This window comes from Ictidomys tridecemlineatus, unplaced genomic scaffold, assembly GCF_052094955.1.
Source record: "Ictidomys tridecemlineatus isolate mIctTri1 unplaced genomic scaffold, mIctTri1.hap1 Scaffold_36, whole genome shotgun sequence".
Classification (NCBI taxonomy): Eukaryota; Metazoa; Chordata; class Mammalia; order Rodentia; family Sciuridae; genus Ictidomys; species Ictidomys tridecemlineatus.
In genome coordinates this window covers 1,590,523-1,611,712 of record NW_027522439.1, presented here as the reverse complement: position 1 = coordinate 1,611,712, position 21,190 = coordinate 1,590,523, and the positions used below count along the sequence as shown (strand labels likewise).

The 21,190-nt window shown below is 34.3% G+C and overlaps 1 protein-coding gene across 1 annotated transcript; it reads right to left on the bottom strand.

Moving 5' to 3' along the window:
• Positions 1-1,025: 1,025 nt before the first annotated feature.
• Positions 1,026-18,093, bottom strand: LOC144373333 (axin interactor, dorsalization-associated protein-like). The gene is made up of 4 exons (XM_078036425.1): positions 18,005-18,093; positions 17,632-17,738; positions 2,929-3,051; positions 1,026-1,183 (listed from the first exon to the last, which is right to left on the bottom strand). The coding sequence occupies exons 1-4, from the start codon at positions 18,091-18,093 to the stop codon at positions 1,053-1,055; spliced, it is 450 nt and encodes a 149-aa protein (XP_077892551.1). The 3' UTR covers positions 1,026-1,052.
• Between the last annotated feature and the right edge of the window lie 3,097 nt (positions 18,094-21,190).

The window sequence follows — 21,190 nt, the reverse complement described above, 5'->3', positions numbered from 1 at the left end:
GAAAGATCATTGTTTAAAATACTTTGATGATTGATCTACTCCAATGTTACATTCTCGATAAGAGGGACTAAGAAGAAACATGAACTAGTAACCATTAGAACAGTATGAATCCTATATGTATATCACTTACAGTTCTATTACAGTTGGCCCAGGTTTAATCTCATCCATCTCCATGAAAGCAAAACACTTGATGCTGGTAAACCTTTTTTAGGCTTGTAGTGTTTGAATTCAAAGAAGATAGCTGTACCTAAGGAATTAAAACAAACAACATAAGCCAGAGACCACACATTTCTTATGTGTCACCAGAAGCCTATGATTTTACAAAGTAACATGTGTCAAACCGTCTGATGACACAACTGTTGATAACTCACTGTGGCTGTCACTCCAAGCTCTGGTACTAGCATGTCTGAGTGACATTTCTCCATATCATTTAATTCTACAAAGTACAACAAAAATGTATAGCAAGAATGTAAGTTATGTACACAGGTAGAATCATAAACTACCAAAGAATATAAAATATTAAATACCACAAGAAAAACAGAAGTTACTTAAGTATCAGCAGTACCTATAGAAATGGTTTCAATAAGCACCTGTATTAGATAGAATAGAAATTTAAGAGTTCCTTTAAAAAAAATTCTACCTTATATCATTTCTCTCCCTCCTGAAACCACGCCCAGATTGTCCTTTCCATATTCTTACAAACTAACTGCCAGTTATAGTATCTTTTTACCCAATGCATCTTATTGAAAGAAAAAAAAAATAATTCTTTAACTGTTAGAAAGTAATCATTAGGTTCCTAAAAGGACTTAAGGTAATTATTAGGGAACCTGCTTCCTTAACTCTGTATTATGAGAAAAACTTCCCTATCAAATAATATTTAACCACATTTATTACACAACTAGATAATGCAACTGCTAATTCTCATATTTTAAAAAAATTGATTTGACTTTAAGTCAATATTCATAACTATGTGACATAAGATCTTGTGTTAAGTATACTATGAACACAAACCCAGATAAGTACTGTATCCTTAAGAAGTCAGTAACTGATAATTACAAACCTTTGGTTAATTTTTCAATATGCTTCTGGAGCTCAATGTCCACATTAAAATGAACATATGTATCTTCTTTTCTTGAAGCCACAGGAGTATCTTGCACAGGAGTTAAATCTATGTCATTCAGATCTGGAGAAACAATTAAGTTTCTGCTTATGAGCATTCACATATACAGACGGAAAATATAGAAACTGCAAAGGTTACAGTTCCTAAAGAGGCATGGAAAGAGCTGAGAGGAGATTCTCAGGCTAAGAGATTCCTATTTGGTGTGAGCAAGTATGTGAGAGTTGTTAAAGTTCATGGGGTATGTGGAGATAAATGAATATAGACTGGATAGGAGACCTCATGAAGGGGACAAGGAAGCCTTTACATGGCCCAAGTGGACAAAACTTGATCTTCATAGTGAAGTGGTAGGAAGCCTTTACATGGCCAAGTGGACAAAACTTGATCTTCATAGTGAAGTGGTAAAAAGAACAAACATGTTTTTTTTTTTTCATAGGGAATATCCCACTATATATTTCTATGCCAAAAAAAATCTGGAGTATAAAATTTGCCACAATGGAGCTCTGCCACCAATTTCTAACTTTGATCAAGTATATGACTTATTTAGAAAAGCCTTTAAACCTAACCTTATAATTTCCCTGTTAAGAACCAAAAATGGATGAGAACAGCCAACAAAAACCCTTTGGTTAATAATTTTTCATATATATTATCTAAATTCTGGTTATACTGTTTACAACATACCCTGAATTTACAACAACCAGATGGCACGTTATATATAGTTTTAATTTTCTGGGTTTAAAAATCTCAGTTTAGTCAAATTCAACATGGACTCATTTAATAACTCCTCAGTGTTTATGTGTTATTCATTTATGTGTCTCAAAAAGCTCAAAAAACAATTTAGTACATTTAATAATTAAAAAAATATTTACATAAAAATATTTCAGTATAACATATGCAAAGGTAATTTAACATTTATAACATCATTAAATATTTTTGTGTTTTAAGTATACTTTCTCAATGAGTATGCAGTTTTATAATTGGCCTATCAAACAATGTAAATATTTTCCGGTACACTATATATTTGATAACTGGTAACCTCGGAATTTAAAAGTGTACCAGTATTAGTGCTGTGGATTATGTTCTTTAAATAAATGTTTTTCTTTGTGGTCATATTTTTCTTTTAATTAGCACTAATGAACCCATGGATCTGACTTTATTTCTGCAATTGATAAAAGTTCCTCCATTTAATTTCAGCACCGATCTGTTCCTTTGGTGCAAAACTACAGATTAAAATAAGCCGTTTGTACTAACTATAGTTATTTCTGTAAAATGGTATAATTTATTCCTTAATCACATCATCATCCCATGGGATTGCTTTCAGGGCATGGATGTTATGGTTGCACCCTACTTCCCTGTCCCCTGATTTTCATCTGCCTCTGTAGGATTCACCTAAGTAGATACCTCAGTAGCACAGGAAGAAGAAGGGGCTGAAGCAGGAGAGATGGGAAAATAGGACATGGGGCTTTGTGGAGAGAAATGAATATAGACTGGATAGGAGAAGGTGAGGGGTGCTATTGTTAATCTATATCCTGAAGACTGTAGCTGCTGTTAAGGACAATGTGTATGTTTAGTCTGCACATTAGATGGAATCTGAAGAGCAAAAATCTATACAAACTCAAAAGCAAAAGTGAGTGTATAAGTAGGAAATATTTTTTGTAAGTCTTTCGAACTATGTTCTGCTATGATCTCTTCTAGGATTTTGCCTCATTATAGAATGCATTAAAGTAAGTTGTCACATATACAAGACCATCCCCTGTCAAAAACTTTGTCCCATATGAGAAAAAACATAATGCAATTTGCCAGTAATTTACCCTTTATACTAACTGTAATATAGGGATCGATGCACTGTCCAGTGTCTTTCAGACCAATTTTCTCAATCCTGATAGTGAGTAATGTCATTCCCGGTTCTGATGGCAACCTTGGTAATAAAGTACCTGGCAACAGAGAAACCTCAGTAAAAGTTAGCTCCACCAACAATTCAGAGTAAATACTTTGACAAACAGAAGATATAGCCTACCTCTTAGGAACTAGCTAGGCATTATGTATTTTTATTTCCGAAATTCATGAACATCTGATGTTATACTTTTTTAGAAAAATATTTAATTTTACACATAATATATCTGCATTTCCCAACCATAAATCACCTTTAAGCAGAAATAATCATTTCTATAATAATAGTATATAGTATGTATAATAAAAGTATGTTAAAAAGATTACTTGAGGAAGCCCAATTATACATAATTGTATAATATGCTCACATAATATTTATATTCCATATGTACTTCTATATTATACTCAGCATCTTAATATGAAGTGGTAGAACAAAGACAAGAAAAGCTTTTAAAATACTTGTTATACTGTTCTAAAGTCTGAGACATTTAATATCAGAGTTGATCAATACATTCTTCTCTTTAGTTACTCCTAATAAAGAAAATAATTTACAATTTGATATTTATGTTTTAATTTAACTATATAGTCTAACTTCTATTCTTCATTCTATTTTGTATGAGTTATTCTCTCAGAAATTAGTACTATACAGACTGCCATATAAAATGGCCATTTGTATAACTGAACATTTTCCCCAAAACCAACTAAAATTTTTAAAACTAAAAACCTACCCAGAACAACATGACAACATTCACCCACCAAGGACATATGAAGGAAGAAATCAACTGTTCAGTATGTTCCCTTTTTTGAAACTAGCAATAGAGAACAGATGCAAATAAGCTGATTTTAATCAAGAATGTATACAGAACCTCAAAATACACTTAACAAAAGATTTTGGTTGATGTTTTTCAAGTTTCTATTCAACAATGTGTTATGCTACTTTTAATGATGAGTTATTTGAAATACATGAAGCAATAAACACACTACATTTGAAAATACACATTTGATTGATGGCAAATGTGGCTTGAGAAAATTTTGGGAGGTGATGGGAATGTTCTGAACTTGTATAGTGATGACAGATGCAAAACTCTATAGAGGTGTCAAAAATCGATGAATTTTATACTTACAGAAGGGAAATGTTATGAAATGCAAATTATACCTCAACAGTGCTGTTAAAAATGTATTACTTTCTAATTTAAACAAATATGAAAAAATACAGACAAATGCAATAATGGGAAGGCCTGGAGGCTGCAGTCCACTGTTGCATTAACAAACCTAAATGGGCTCAGGCTGATATCATTAAATATATACATAATACCTTTTATGCATCTTCTTTGATTGACAAATGAGGGTACTTTTAGAAGAGGGGCTTGTACCTGGACATCTGGGATGAACTTCAGAGAGTTAAAAAACACCTCTGAAATTTTATGAAAAATGTGAATATGTATACATTTATATTTATATACATACATATTCACATGTATGTATATCATATATGAATTTTTCTGCAGAAAAGTTCATTCTATTATGTAGTACATGGCTGTATAAATATGCTACAGTTTATGTACACATTCTTGTGTTGATAGACATTTGAATTACTTCAAGTGTTTGGATATAGTTAACAAGGCTATAATAAATACTCTTCTGAACATCTTCTGGTTCCCATAAGCACCCATTTCTGAAACAGAGGAATCACTAAGTCACCTGGCATGTTACCTCCATACCTACTATGTAATGACAATCCATTTCCTAAGGTGGTTGTGCCAATTTTTATTCCTAGCCCAAGTGCAGTAGTGTTCCCATTGCTCCACATCCTCACTAGGTACTGTTTTCTCAGATTCTTCATGTTAGCCAATTTTGGTATAAAGAAATCAATCATTTTAATTTGCATTCCTCTGAAGATTAATAAGGTTGAGCACCTTTTAGAATAAATCAAATATATGATTTCCTCTTTTCTGAAGTGTGTTCAATTATTTTGCTCGATTTTTTATTGAGATATCTATCTTATTGAGCTGTAGGAGGTCTCTATTATTTTGCTGGACAAATGTTTTACAAATAGCTTCTTAGTACTTTTCCTTTATAAAGACTTTTTGTTGAAGTAGAGCATATACATTTTAAAATGTACAAATTGTTAGTACAGTTTGCTGAACTTCCACAAAGTGAACACACCTGTATAACAAGTATCAGATCTAGGAAAGATATGATCAGCCTCCTGGGAGTGTCCTTCCCCCCACCATATCCAATTCACTCTTCCAAAAGATAGCAACCATTGCTAACTTCTAACACCAAGTATTAGTTTTGAATGTTAAGAATGACTTTTCTCTGCCATGGTGTCTTCTGATTATGATAAATACTTACTGCTAGTAATATCAAATTTCTTAATATCTTCCTTTACTATCAGTGCTTTTTATGTCATATTTAAGACAACTTACCCCACTCCAAAATCATAAAGGTATTATCTTGAAAGCATTTTATTGTTTTGCCATTCACACTTAATTCCATATGTCACACAGAATTATTGACTACGGTGTATAGTAGGGGCTTTAATTTCATTCAATTTCACATAAATACTCAATTGTCTCAGCACTACTCATTAAAAAGACTGACATTTTCCACCACTGATCTGCAGTCCCACTTCAATCATAAATCATGTGGCAATCACTTTCTGAGTTTTCTATTCTGTCTTACCGGACTGTTTATCCTCTTACCACTGATACAGTATCTTCATTCTATAGCTGCAATAAAAATTCAGATGAGTTTCAGAAAGAGTCTATCTTTATAAACTGCTTCTTCTAATTTATGAACTAGTATATATCTTTACATTTTAAAAATCATTACAATTATTTAATAGAATTTTATTTGACCTAAAAGCCTTCAGAAATAAAGACCTAGAGATCCAGGGAAAACTCCTGTTTTTATGTTTATGTTCCATGAAGAATGGATGGCCATGTAGAAATGACTGGAAAAGGGGGTGTGAGCTAATGGTAAAAGGCTGCCAGGGTCCCAGCAAGCCCTGTCTGGTCATCTTCTTGGCCTCTCTGTATAGCCTTCTTTCCTTCTGGACCTAAGGCAGGTCCTGTCTGGAATGAGGGTTTTTAAGAGAGGGGGGAAGGGAGGGTAGGGGGACAGGAAGGGAATAGCAGGGAAGGAAGGAAAGAGAGAGGGAGAGAGAGAGAGGGAGAGAGAGAGAGAGAGAGAGAGAGAGAGAGAGAGAGAGAGAGAGAGAGAGAGCACTTTCTAGGTTTTATGACTTGCTTTGGGAGAGAAGGGTGAACGGACAGGAGGGCAGGAGGAGAGCAAAGGCTTTGCTGCTGAGCTTGCTTTTGAGATTCCAATCTCCTTCAGTTAGAAGTTCTCAGCAGGCCAAACCCCACCCTTTGGGTTATCATATTCTGATCTGACCCTGCCCAACTTCCCCCTCTCCCTCCCTCCTCCTCCTTTTCTCCTTTTAAGAAGGGAATGTGTAGATCTTTCCATCTTTTAAGATCTTCTTTGATTTCTCTCTTTAGGGTTCTGTAGTTTTTATTGTATAGATCTTTGACTTCTTTAATTGATTCTCAAGTATCATTTTTTTGAGGTTATTGTGAATGGAGTAGTTTTCCTCATTTCCTTCTCAGAGGCTTTGTCACTGATATACAGAAATGCCTTTGATTTATGGGTGTTGATTTATATCCTGCTCCTTTGCTGAATTCAATTACTATTTCTGGAAAGATCTACCTTGCTCTTGGATAGGCAGAATTAATATTATCAAAATGACCAAACTACCAAAAGCACTATATAGATTTAATGCAATTCCAATCAAAATCTCAATGGCATTCCTCATAGAAATAGAAAAGGCAATCATGAAATTCATCTGGAAAAATAAGAGACCAAGAATTGCTAAAGAAATCCTTAGCAGGAAGAGTGAAGCAGGGAGTATCGCTATATGAGACCTTAAACTATACTACAGAGCAATAGTAACAAAAACAGCTTGGTTTTGGCACTAAAACAGACTGGTAGACCAATGGTACAGAATAGAGGACACAGAGACTAACCCACAAAATTACAATCATCTTATTTTAGACAAAGGTGCCAAAAACATGCACTGGAGAAAAGATAGCATTTTCAACAAATGGTGCTGGGAAAACTGGAAATCCATATGCAACAAAATGGAATTAAACTCATGGAGATTCCTTGGAAATCTGGGAATGGAACCACCATTTGACCAAGCTATTCCTCTCCTTGGACTATACCCAAAGGACTTAAAAACAACATACTACAGGGACACAGCCACATCAATGTTTATAGCAGCACAATTCACAATAGCTAAACTGTGGAGCCAACCTACATGCCCTTCAGTGGATGAATGGATTTTTAAAAATGTGGCATATATACACTATGAACGTTTTTTTTTTTTTTTTAAAGAGAGAGTGAGAGAGAGAGGGGGACAGAGAGAGAGAGAATTTTAACATTTATTTATTTTTTCTTAGTTCTTGGCGGACACAACATCTTTGTTGGTATGTGGTGCTGCTGAGGATCGAACCCGGGCCACACGCATGCTAGGCGAGCGCGCTACCGCTTGAGCCACATCCCCAGCCCCATGAACGTTTTTTAAAGAGAATAAAATTATGGCATTTGCAGGTAAATGGATGGCATTGGAGAAGATAACGCTAAGTGAAGTTAGTCAATCCCCAAAAAACAAATGCCAAATGTTTTCTCTGATATAAGGAGGCTGACTCATAATAGGGTAGGGAAGAGGAACATGGGATGAATAGATGGATTTTAGATAGGGAAGAGGGGAGTGAGGGAAAGGGAGGAGGCAGGGGATTAGCCTCCTAATGAATGTGGAATGAATGTGATGGACATCATTATCCAAAGTACATGTCTGAAGACACATATTGGATGTCAACCTACTTTATATACAAACAGAGATATGAAAAATTGTGGTATATATGTGTAATAAGAATTGTAATGCAAAAAAAACAAGTATATGTATAACATGAATTGGCATGAACATACTTTATACAAAGATAAAAAAAATGTGCTCTATATGTGTAATAAGAATTGTAATACACTCCATTGTCGTGTATTTAAAAAAAAATAAAATCAATAAAAGAAAAAGAAGGGAATGGGGAGTGGGTAGGGAAAAACTGTGGAATGAAACCAAATTAACTTTTCAATGCACATATGTGAATATACTATAATGAAACTCATCATTTTGAATATCTATAACATACTAATTTTAAAAAATGTAAATAAATAGATCAGTAAAGTAGATGAAAGGGAACAGTGGGAGGGAGGATGGGGAGGGTGAAGGGACTGAATTGGAGCAAATTATATCCCATGCATTTATAATTAGTCCAAATGAATCTAATGTCAAGAATAACTATTATGAACAAATGAAAAAAAGAATAATGACTTCACTGTTTTTATAAAATGCATTCTCATAAACAATTCAATTGAGAGAAATGAAAAAAGTAAAAGAGAATGTACAATTCAACATCTCACCAACCATAACAATTATTAAGTCACTCTTCCATCTTTTTCCCTAATTTCAAGATTGCTCTAGTTTCCTTTTCCTTTTGATATTCTTTTATTTCTTTCAATAAAGGTTTATTTTCTACATAAAATTCTTATATTTCTTTTGTTGAATTTATAATAAGGTCCTTGATATTATTTAATACTACTATAAATATTATAATAGTTCATTTTCTAAGCAATTATTACTTGTTTGAGATAAAATTGATTTGTCTGTACAGATTTTCTATCCAGGAACCACATTATCTTATTAATGAGTTATGAATAGGTTTTTTGCATATATTCTCTATATATTCATAAATGTGCAAATAAATAACATCCCCCCTTTTATATTTCATTTTCTTGTCCTAGTGCAGTAGCTAGAGCTTCCAAAACAATGCTGATGAAAAGAAGTAATAGACACTCTTGTTTTGTTCAAATTCATCATTAAACGATTTTGGGCTGTAAATGTCATGTAGCCATGTTTTATCAGGTTAAGGATGTTTTTCTGTTCTTTGACAAGAATTGTTTAAAATCAAGGCTGTATTTCAAACTTAACTGAAAACTTTTTCTGCATTGTTGACAACCTTATGAAATCTTTCCCCTTAATCTGCTAATGTGAACTACCTTGATAAATTCTGCTAACAATAATTTGAAAAATCACTCATTAGTTCATGGAGATTTTCTGAATTATTTTCTACAGCATCCTATGTTTATTCAGTCAATCTTCATATGGCAGTTACTTTATTTCTAACTTTTTATCATTATAAAAAACACCTAAACAGAGAATCTTGTGTATATGCAAATGTTTCCTCCTCTTTTTCCTGTATTTTGGGGGTGCATCTTCAAAGTAAATTCTCAGGAATGGGATTGCTAAGGAAAAAATATGTACTTATATGTTGTTAGAGAATGCTCAATTCCCCTCCAAAGGAACCTCACCATTTTTTGTTCCCACCAGTGATTAATAAGTACCTATTTCCCCTAAGACTCACCAACAGTAGCTTTAATTTCTGTTTTTTATTAAAAATAAAGTTGAGTATCTTTTTATGTTTAACGGATGTTTTTTAAATGTATGTGTGTGTGTGTGTGTGTGTGTGTGTGTGTGTGTGTGCACGCTCATGCGCTCGCTCATATTGTCTGTTCCTCTCATGTATTCTGCTTTGGTTATTACAATTAAAATTTTTCTTTATATATTAAGAATGTTGGGTTGGGATGTAGCTCAGTGGCAAAGTGTCTGCCTTGCATTTGCAAAATACTGGATTCAAACCCCAGTTCTAAAAAAGACAAAAAAAGAACCCACCCCACCCCCAAAAACCCCCAAGAATGTTACTTCTTTTATGTATTACCTCTTTACTACCTTTTTTGACATTCAAAAGATGATTGCTTTACAACTTTCAAAGTCTTTTTGATGTTAAGATTATTTTTTTCCAAGTTGATATTAAACTTGTTGTTACTTTGGGGTGAGTCAATTTTATAACCTGTCATCATCTAGGTCTTTCAGTTGAAATGGTAGGGCTGATGCTACATTCCTTACCAACAATCTTTTTGCCTGAGACTACACAGTAAGGTTTAATGTAATCATTATGCTTCGAATAATTTAATATGGAGGCAGTGATTTCAAGTCTGAATTTCTTGTTTAATTCAAGGTAGAATGTCAAACATTGTGTTCCATTATGAAGGAAGCTGAGTGTAATTAAGATCATAGATTACATAGAAAGGTGCCTATTTAAGGTGTTTCAGAATGGTCTATGATGTGCTCTCTCTCTCTGCATGGTCAACTCCTACATACTCAGTGGGTCCTAAATATGGCTAGATTTATTGAATTCCCTCAGCCCTTCTTTTTTGCCAACCTATGACATTGGTGCACATCTCTAATCATAATCATGTGCTTTTGGCTCTGTCTTGCTGACTACACAATAAGCATCCTGAAAGGTGTGGGAACTGTTCCTTTTGTAGTATGCACAAGGAATAAACAGATCTTTGTTGAAGAAATATTTTATTGAATGAATGACTGAATTTTCAGTTCTAGAGGTTATCATGCTCTAGTAAACAAATGGCTAGAGAATCTATATCAATGAGTGAAGAAATAATAAACATAAAAGAAGATCAAATGCTAAAATAATACCATACCATCTATATGCATGTTTTTGCATCAAAGATAAAACCATGATAGTTGTAAATTGAGCCAATGCATTAAAAGGAAGATTTCTAAGTGAAGAATTAACATATCCAATTACATAGTGTAATATGAGAACAAGTCAACTACATTCATAAAATTCGAAGACTAACAAGGATAAGAAAGAAATCACTACACACAATCCAGTGTAAACTGTGCTATTCCAGCTAGATCATCTGCTCTCAGATCTAGAGCAAAGATCAGAAGAAATGTTCTTCCACATGGAATTGCTATGTAAATAAGAAATAGCTAACACTTGTGAGTATTTGTGATGTGCCACATACTATCCTAATCCTCTCATCTAATCCTCACAACAATAGTTTAGTTCTATTTTTCAGAGGTGAAAAGTGAGGCATAGAAAAACAAATTATCCATAATCACACAGAAGTTTGGCTACAGAGTCCATGCTTTTAACCATCATGTCTCATTTTAACATCTTTATTTTAATTGTCCCTAAAGCCTTAAAAGGAACTGCAGGAGAACCTCCCTATCTCAAGCTTCTGCAAAGTTCCTTTTGCCATGTAAACATAACAGTCACAGGTTCCCAGGATTAGAATATAGACATTTTTGTGAGGCCACTATTTATGCCTCATACTTTTAAATATGGAAAACTCTAAATGGCTACAGCTGTCCAAACCAAGTTTTCAATAACATCCCATGGATGTTATTGAGCTGTCACTAAGAACTCCAAGTAAGGGAGTGATTAAAAAAGAGTAACATTTGAACTTTGTACACTGGGCAATGCACATTCACAGGAATGGACAGAGACTGAGCAGCCCAGATAGCAATATGATAGGTCTTTAACACTCATATAGCAGTGAGCAGCAGGACTGTGTTCATTTGGTTAATTCCACTTTCAGTTTTTACTGCAAGACAAAGGAAGCCATTGGTAGCTGGTGAGCCCCAAGTTGTACTGAACACAGAAAGCATGTCTTTTTCTGACTTATCTGCCCCCAACCACCTCTTATGCACCAACCAGAGCAAGCATGCTCTCACTGGTGTCAAAAAGAGTTGGAAGGAATTACTCAATTCAGTGTGATTTTCTGCGAGAGGAAGATTCTAAGCCTAAACCTAAAGACAACTCTGATAAAGTAATGACAATGAATTAGAAGGTTTGGAACCATTTTACCACACTACTGTAATAGGGGATACCAAAAAGTCCATCTTGTTGATGGAAACTGTTTATTAACAGGTGGTACTTGGGTAAAAACTCAAGTTGTTCTATTTCATTGTGCTTCATCTGTGGAAAACAATTTGTGAAGGTAGCTATGGATCCCCCAAATGGCTGTTTGTTAAACATAGACAAGTTCCCTCAAGAATGTTTTAAAAACTGTGTAAAAGCATCTGACCTAGCCAAGAATGTTACAGCCACTGCCACTGTGGAGAGGAAAGGGAATTGTGCAAGTAAGGCCTCGGCCTCTGCTGGGCACCCCACAGCACTGACACAGACCAAGCAATGAAGCACCACTCTACCTGCAACAGGTACAGAAAAACAATGGGAGAACATCTGAAGCCCCCCACCCCCTGCCCATAACTTCTTTGTTCCAAGAGGATGCTGAGAAAAATGAAGGTCTAAGTATCAAGTAGGATGGCCATAGAGATCATGGAGAATCAGACAATGAAAGGACCACCAGCCTGAGGATGAGTCTGGAGTGACATGGATATGAAGGTCAATGGGATCCTTAAGACCCTGTCCTCACATGCAGAAGAGGAAGTCATTCTTTTCTTTCAACTTTTTTATTTTTGCTTTTTAAAAATTTCTATTGTTTATATCTCATATCATACTATAAGGACAATTTCTAGTCCAAAATTGGAAATGGCATGACAGTCTTTGTTCCAAAATAGTACATCATTGTCTAGGTCAGAACATTAAAAGAGGAAAATTACCAAAGATTATATTTTTTAAAACACTGATTTGAATTTGCTTTTTACATGATATTGTACAAATGTTTGTCACAGGCATTTACTTCAATAAGAGGTGAGTCAGTCTTCATTTTGCCTTGGTGCTTGGTAAATTAAATGTCATGAATAAGGAGTACAAAATTTGTTGTCCATACTTTTAGGACAGAGATGAACCTGATATCTAAAATGTAAACTAAGCATTATCATATGTGTGTGATTATATATTTATGTCTTCTTTGTTTTAGATTTATCATACTTGTAATTAAATTCAGATGTTTGATACTACCAATTCAAAGTCTGTCACACACATTTTTTAAGTGCACATTTCTTTGTAATTTTAAAATCCAATAAAAACGATATATATAAAATAATATTTTCTATTATTTTGGGATAATTTTAACATAATTTAAAATAATGGTATTATCAAATCATTATTTGGTCATAACATTTTGTAAATGGCACAAAACATGAAATGGGTCTTAAAAATCTAGCAAGAGAAAAATTTTGCAATTTGTACTGCACATCTGCAATTTGTACACACATACAAATTGTGTGAAAATATGAAAACACATGCACAATTTCTTTTGGTTGGTAACTGATTAGTAGTTGAGAAACTGGTCCAACCTTTCAAGATAAAGAGTAAAATCATAAGAAGTTTGTTCACTTTGAAATTATATTAAAAGTTTGATAAAAATCTTAGGGGTCATTAGCATTCAAATAATAATATTTCTAGGTCTGTGAAAAATTATACCTGATTAAAGTTGTTTGTATATAAGTTATATGAATATATTCTTGTTTTTATTTTCTTTATTGACTGGTACTAGAAATATGTATTTTTCTGTGTTCAGAAATATGTGATTTGGATAATGGCTGAATTCTTAAGTGTAACCATCATATCTGGAAAAAAATAATAAATACTCTCACAAAACCTAAGATGAATCAGTGGGTATATGCTTCATACACAGATGCCATTTAGCATGCAAGGAAGAGTTACTACAGGTGTTGGGTTAAAAATTTGAGTGGCCAGAGGACTTTCAAGACAAAGCAGGCCAGATGTTGCTTAGAGCCTTGATGAAGAGCATACTCAATAGAAATTTCCTATAAACCAATTTCTGCAAAGCTCTGGAGAAAACCTTTTGACTTCAAGTGACAAGATTCATGGATTAAAAAAAACTTAGCCAGACTTAGTGGTGCATGCCTGTAATCCCAGGAACTTGGCAAGTTAAGGCAGGAGAGGCCAGCCTGGGCAACTTATCAAAACCCTGTTTCAAAATAAAAAAAAATAAGTCAAAGAGCTGGGGATGTAGCTATGTGGTAGAGCACCCCAGACTTCAATCCCCAGTACTACAAACAAACAAGACAAATTATAAAAAAGAAATCTTAAAATGTTTCCAAAACTGCTTGAGAGTAATAGAATATTAACAAGCCTTAAAACTATTGAAAAATAGCTAGGAGAACTTCCAGATAACATTGAATGGTATTTTCCTTTCCTTTCAATATAAGTACATGACTGGATAAAGAACTCTGGCTCTGACTGTTCTGCTCAGTCTGAGAATTTGAGACTTTGAGAGAAAGGAAGTGCATGGAGAGCCAGAGTTTAACTGCACACTTTGGTAGTATTTACTGCTTAACCCTAAATATATTCTGAAATTCTGTGAAATAAGGATGCCCTAATATTCATGGAACAGCAATGAATATTTTGTTGCAGTTTTCAACTTCCTATATGCATGAGTAAGAAAAACACTGCACTTTAGCTGAAAATGAAATCCATATTTGCTTAACTCTCAAGTTCAACTCAGAATTGAATATTTATGCAGGAAAGAAACAAGTACAGGCTTGATATTAAAGAAGTAAGATTCACTCTTCATTTTGAGTTTCAAAAAACAGTTTTTGTACATATTTAAGACTATATAAAAGATGAATAACCAATACAAATTTAGAATAATGTTGAGATTGCTAGGCTTATGTTTAGGTCACTCAGAAATGTTTTTTTAAATTTTGTCTAAAATTGTGTCATGGCTATTTGTGCATGTGGTACTAGGAAACAAATGTAGGGCTTCACACAGGTGAGGCAAGCACCCTACCACTGAGCTACATCCCTAGTTCTTTCTATTTTGAGACAAAGTCTCTCTAAGTTGCCCCCACTGGCCTCAAACTTGCAATCCTCCTGCCTCAATTTCTTAAGTAGCTAGGATTATAAGCATATAATCCTGATCAGCTATTTTTTTATTTGTATTACTTTGGTTTATCATTTAGAAGCTTTAATATTCAAAATGATAAATAAGTTTTCAGGTAATAAATAATAGGTTATAAATTTATATCCTCTATTTAAATGAAATCTACTGAGATTACCTTAAGAAAATTAAACTACTATTTGTGCTTAAGCCAGTTAGTGTTTAAAGCAGTACACAAAAGTTACTGTTTGTCTTATGAGAATTGAAGGCTTTGAAAATGATATTAATGTCAAAGAAAGGTTTAACAATTTTTTATTCTTTTCAAGAAAGGTTGGATAAAAATTCATTTTTAATTTTAAATGGGAATAAACTACTCTTGGTCATACCATAGTCATATATTATACTTCATCTCATTAGCTTAACAGTAGTAGTGTTTAGCATGTGTGTTTGTCAAAACTCATAAAGCTGCACACTAAAAAAAGATGCCTTTTATATATGTAAGGGACACCTTAATCAATATTTTTTCAAAAGATCATAATAAGCTAGATGCTATGGCACAAGCCTGTAATCCAGGTGACTTGGGAGGCTGAGGCAGGAGGATCCCAAGTTTAAGACTAATCTCAGCAACTCAGTGAGGCCCTCAGCAACTAAGTGAAATCCTGTCTCAAAATGAAAAATAAAAAGGGCTGAGGATGTGGCTCACTGGTAAAGTACGCCTGTGTTCAATCCTCAGTACCAAAAAAAAAAAAATACAACAAACTTACAATTATATAAATTACATAAAATAAAGATAATAAAAATGTTATAATTCTTAGGAGCACCCTGCCATGATAATATAGACACAACAGCCTTATCATGAATGAAATCTTGGATGTCCACAGTATAACAATTTTCCCCATTCTACAATTAAGTTAAAGGTCAAATTGTCCTTCAATGACATTTTTAATTTTATAATGACACAGGCCCTGGAAAATATGATCGAAAATCAAATATAGCCAATTGAACTATATGTACTCTTTCTTACTTTGAGGAAAATAATTCAGGGAATAGAAAGGTTTAGTGAGCTTTCTGTATCTCTGAAATAAAATACCAAAATGCTATATCAGAATACAAAAATCTAATTACTTTGGGCTTAATCTTTCATAGCAAATAGACTTAATTTACAGAGTTTCTTTTCAACTCAGCAACCTGAAACCCATAAAGACCTTAATCTGTCCATTTCATGACTTACATCATCTGCTTCAAGGATCTTGTTTGCTACAGAAGTATAGCTAGTGAACAAATAATCAAACCAGAAATTTATAGAACTGGAATCTATTTCAAGTACAGCATGTGGTTTGAAAAGGAAATAAAAAATACAGAAAAATTTTAGCAAATTTATTTACCTCATCATCTCAGCAATCTTGAAATTTCCTACAAATATGACAAGTAAAATATAGCTCTTTCTTCATAAGGACAAACAGATTGGAAATAATTACCTTGTATCAAAGAAACACTAACAATAACATTTTATAGTGACTGTAATTTTTCCAATAACCCTATGGTGTAGGACTGTTAGCACCATTTAGAAGTGATAATGAAAATACAGTAGCCACCACTACCCCAGCAAATGAAAAGTATCATGCCAAATGCTTTGTATGTGGTGCCTTAATTTTCATTGTAACCCTATGAATTAGGCATTGTCAACATCTCCTTTTATAAAGAAAAAAGTACAGTCACTCAACTACTGATTGGCAGATGTTAGACTCAAAAGCGCAGGTATCTTGTTTGTCTAAGCCTATACTGTTTATATTTCAAACGTCTTCTACCAAAGAGTATTTAAATTACTGGAATATGACTTTAATTATGAAGTTTTCTGGATGATATGTATATTATATTTAATTATACCATAAAGCATAAAAAATGCATCACAATAGTACAGTGTTATTTCCACACTTCCAAAAAATGAACTAGTTCATCAGAAGTAAAAACTGTGCACTGTATAAGAACAGAAGAAATTATAGAAGTGGAAGAGGCAAAAAATTCACTCAGGGTGCTTGACTAGGGTATTTTACAACCTTGTCAAGATCTTCCACAAATAAAAAGAACTTGCTATGTATTCTTTATTTCCCTGTTAAGGGCAACTGTATAGTATCTGTTCCTCCAGGTCCAGGTTTCACAATCATATATGATTATTTAAAGAACAGCTAGATATATAAAGAAAAGAATTAACATAGCAAACAGTTACTCTAGAAAGCCTACTTACAATGTTGGTCCATGGCTAGCATCTGGGAACCTGGATTTCAGCAGGATTCCCATCATGCCCTGTTAAGAAGATCACTGTGCCTAAACCGTCCATGCAAACAATATGGTTTGTGCTGAACACTTGCTTTCTTCCTGGAGTCTTTAGTTTTGGTTCATGCTAACCCCAATAAGTGTCTTGTGCACTGAATCTCTACAGTGTTTCCCCAATAGACAATATTTTTCATTTTACAGGTGTGAAATAATGTTGAGAGAATCAAGTACATATTTGACTCTGCTGGGAGAGGACTCTTAGAAGTTTGGTTTCCTCTGGAATTTGCCTGTGTGCTTTTACCCTTTGCTAATTTTGTTCTTGTGTTTTCTTGTTGTAATGACTCAGAATACAACTGTGAGTACAGCTATATGCTGAGTCCTGTGGGTCTTCCTAGCCAATCACTAAACCCGGGATGTTTTGAGGATCCCTGACACAAATAGTAAGATACTTTCACAATAAACCATTAGCTACCGCTATCAGAATGGCCATGATAATTTGCTTAAGATTGGCAAACCTGGAGATGTTTTACCCGCCACTAACAAGTACAAAAGTAAGTTCCAAACACCTGACCTTGAATTATATAATGTACATTTTTTGTACCCACCAGGCACTCTAGCAGGAAAAGAATCAGGAGACCCTGCTCCAGCACCACCTTCTTCTTCATCTTCTTCAAATTCCAAATGCTCTTCCTCACCAGGGGCTGAAATTCTCCTATATAAAAAAGGACAGAAAAATTAGTGAGCTACTCCACTTAATACACCAGCTAACCCTCATAGCCACTAACTTCCCAGATAAGATGCTGATTATTAGGTTAATGTTGATATAAATGTCAATGTCAATCATCTCATTGCTACCAATGGTATCAGCCATATCACCAATACCAAATTTGATAGGGAAAAAATACAGAAATATTTGAAAAACAGGCATAAAATAGATAATAAAATCAGAAGATAAAATATGGATGCTTATTTATTTACCTTAATGGGACAGGCTGAACATCAAATGGAAATTCTTTATTATATGTGAGAATATTCTTTAGGACTAGAAAAAATACATAGACCAACATTAGACTTATATCATAATCTTAGACTTATATATTAGTTAGTCTTATATGTTATATCTTAAATTGATACTTTTAATCATATTTTATAGTGTATTAACCACACATTAATATATGTATTTTAAATTCCGAGCTTCACTATCATTTCAAGACTCTGCAATTGACTACTGAATGTCATAGCAAAATAAAAATGTCCATTGTGGACTGCAGGTACCAGTATTTTCAGAGTACTGTAAGATCTCCAAGGAAAGTCTCAGAGCCCTCATAGAAAATGAACCATAAAATAGTTCTCCAATGTACAAGGTCCTAGGTGATATGAGGTACCAGTGAAAGAGAATACCTCTTCTCCTGAAGTATTTTAATTAAAAGATTGATACTGAAGATGACTAATTAAAGAGAAATAGATAATCACATCTTATTCTTTATCCTCAGTAGATTTTCCTCAATACTTATCACACTGGTAAGGTTTGTAGAAGCAAGGTTATAATTCTAATATTCCTTTTATGATGAAATTTATTGTATATGTGTAAATACATATATACATGCATATATATATATATATATATATATATTTTTACACGTGTGTACACACACATACACATACACACACACACACACACACACACACACACACAGCAGACTTTCTCCTCAGGGAAGTCATCAAACAACATAATGCTATCACCTCTTGTGTCCTGGTTGATTACTTTCTGGCATGTAAGCCTACAGACAGATGTTCTACAATTCTATCTGTATCTGGAAAAGTATTTTATGAAATTTATTGTTTCATTCCCCAATTTATGGGTTCCTAGTGACTACCTGCAATTATTTCAAGGTGAATATTTAGCATTATTAATTGTGCAACCCATGGTTTTTACTCTAATTACTCAGACTTTAATTTTGGAGTCTTGCAGATTTGAGTTAAAAGGAGTATGGCATATTGGATTCCTAAATAAGGAAATTCAAAAAGAACAGGTTGTAATTACATAACTTATTCCAATAGGAGTCAATCATCCAGTGAGAAAAGAGTTGGAAACTTGTACCTAGATTCTCATTACTCACTCTTATTCTCTCTCCCTTTAGCTCTTCCTCATCCTTTATCTCTTTCTTCATCTCAATAAATGCATACCGAGTACTCACAATGTTCCAATCACTGTTTTAGGTGCTAAAGATACACACAGTTATCAAGAACTCATATCTGGACCTTAGACCTTACTAAGGAAAAGTAGACAATAAATATGCCAACAAATAAACAAGATAATGTAAGATTGATTAATGGTATGAAGGATACAAACAGGATGCTGTGTAAAAGCAGAGAGAACTTGGTGGAGTAGCTAAGGTAGACAGGGTGCCTTTCAAAACTATACTGTAAGAAGACATTTGAGCCAAGACCTGAGATGAGAGGAATCATCCACAAGTGGCTCTAGCATAAGGGCTTCCCAGGTATTAGAGAACAGGCTGGAGCAACAACAAAGGTTCCAAGTAGGAAAGAGTTTGTCTTATTCAAGGCACAGAAAGGACTGTGGGAACTTAAGTCTGACAAGCAAAGGGGAAGCAGCAGGAGATCAAAGTAGAAGGTTTAGATCAAAACCTAGCCCTACAATTACAACAATAACTTCAACATTTACATAAATACTCTAATCTTCCCAGTTCTAAAATGAGAATGCTACTTCCTTTACAGGCTAATGAGAGAATTACAGCCTAAATAAATTTATACAAAATGGCAACGGAAAATCTAAAATGGACATTCACTCTCTCCATGACCTTCTTGATCTAGTTGACTAGAATCCTAATATTTCTTATCTCACTAAGAAATACTGTTTATTTTTTAATATAAGAACATCTTTTCTATACTTCTGCATGATCATTGTTACTAAACTGTTAAATCAACTCAATATTAATAAGTAATATTAATAAATATTGATCACTTACACAACAATGGAATAGATACCAAGAATGGGGAGCAGGTAACAAAAAGATCATGTCTCACTCATATCAGAAACAAAAACACAGAAATGATCATATTGTAATAAGAGTTTAATGAAATGGGCAAAAAAATCAACCATTAAAAATGTATATAACAAAAATTTTTAAAAGTTGATCCTGTTATGGTAGCATGTGTCTGTAATTCCAGGTACCAAAAGCCTGAGTCAAGAGGACTAGAAGTTCATCTGCCTAAGCAACATAGGGAGACCCTGTCTCAAGAAGCATCATGATGGCCCCCTGGTTCTGACAAGGTTCACATGGGGCCAGGAATGGACCTGTCCCAGGTTCTTCTCCTAGATGTCTGGGGCCACAGATCCATTCAATGGTTATTTCAAATTCTCTGAATTTGTAACTGAAATGAATCATCCATGGACTTAGTGAGTCACCTGTGGAGTCAGGGATACCCTAGTAGAGAGGGTCAAGTACAATCTTCTGACACTACTTTCCCCAGACCAATATGTTTAAAATAGTATCCCATCCTGGAGAACACACATTTGTCCTCTACTAAGTGTATCACTTCACCTTGAGCTCACACCTGTGGCTTTAGAAAGTGTACCCTATAATCCGCATGAACCGAAGAATCCACTGGGCAGCAAAGGGTGTGAGTGTGGGTGGGGGTACAGTAGGCCTCAATCTACAGGAACCCCTCCTAAACACCAGACCATCTGAAGCCACAGGAGCATAAAATATGCATCTGCAGAATCACTTGGGAAAGACAGCATAAGGATGGGCACCAACACTGGAGACACAGGAGATACCCTAATCTAGGGTGAGAAAACTAGGGCATAGAAATCTATGCCAGTGCCCCATTCATTGGCATGTAGTCTTCAGTTGCTCTCATGAGTACTTCATATAGAGACAGTTATAGTGTGGCCTGCAGAGGCCTGCCACCCCTTACTATCTGCCTTTATGGAGAAAGTAAACAACTTGTGCCTACTTTATACCCTTATATGATGCTGGATCCTCAAGAGTTAGATGAGGCTAGGATCCAAGGTCAGAAGTCTATAGATGCTACTACAGAAATGTATAGATGTACCATTGCTGTTAGGGGACAGACAGATGAGGAGGGTGGGAACACACGTTTAGAGAATAATTCTATGAAATGTCCCACTGTGCTGAT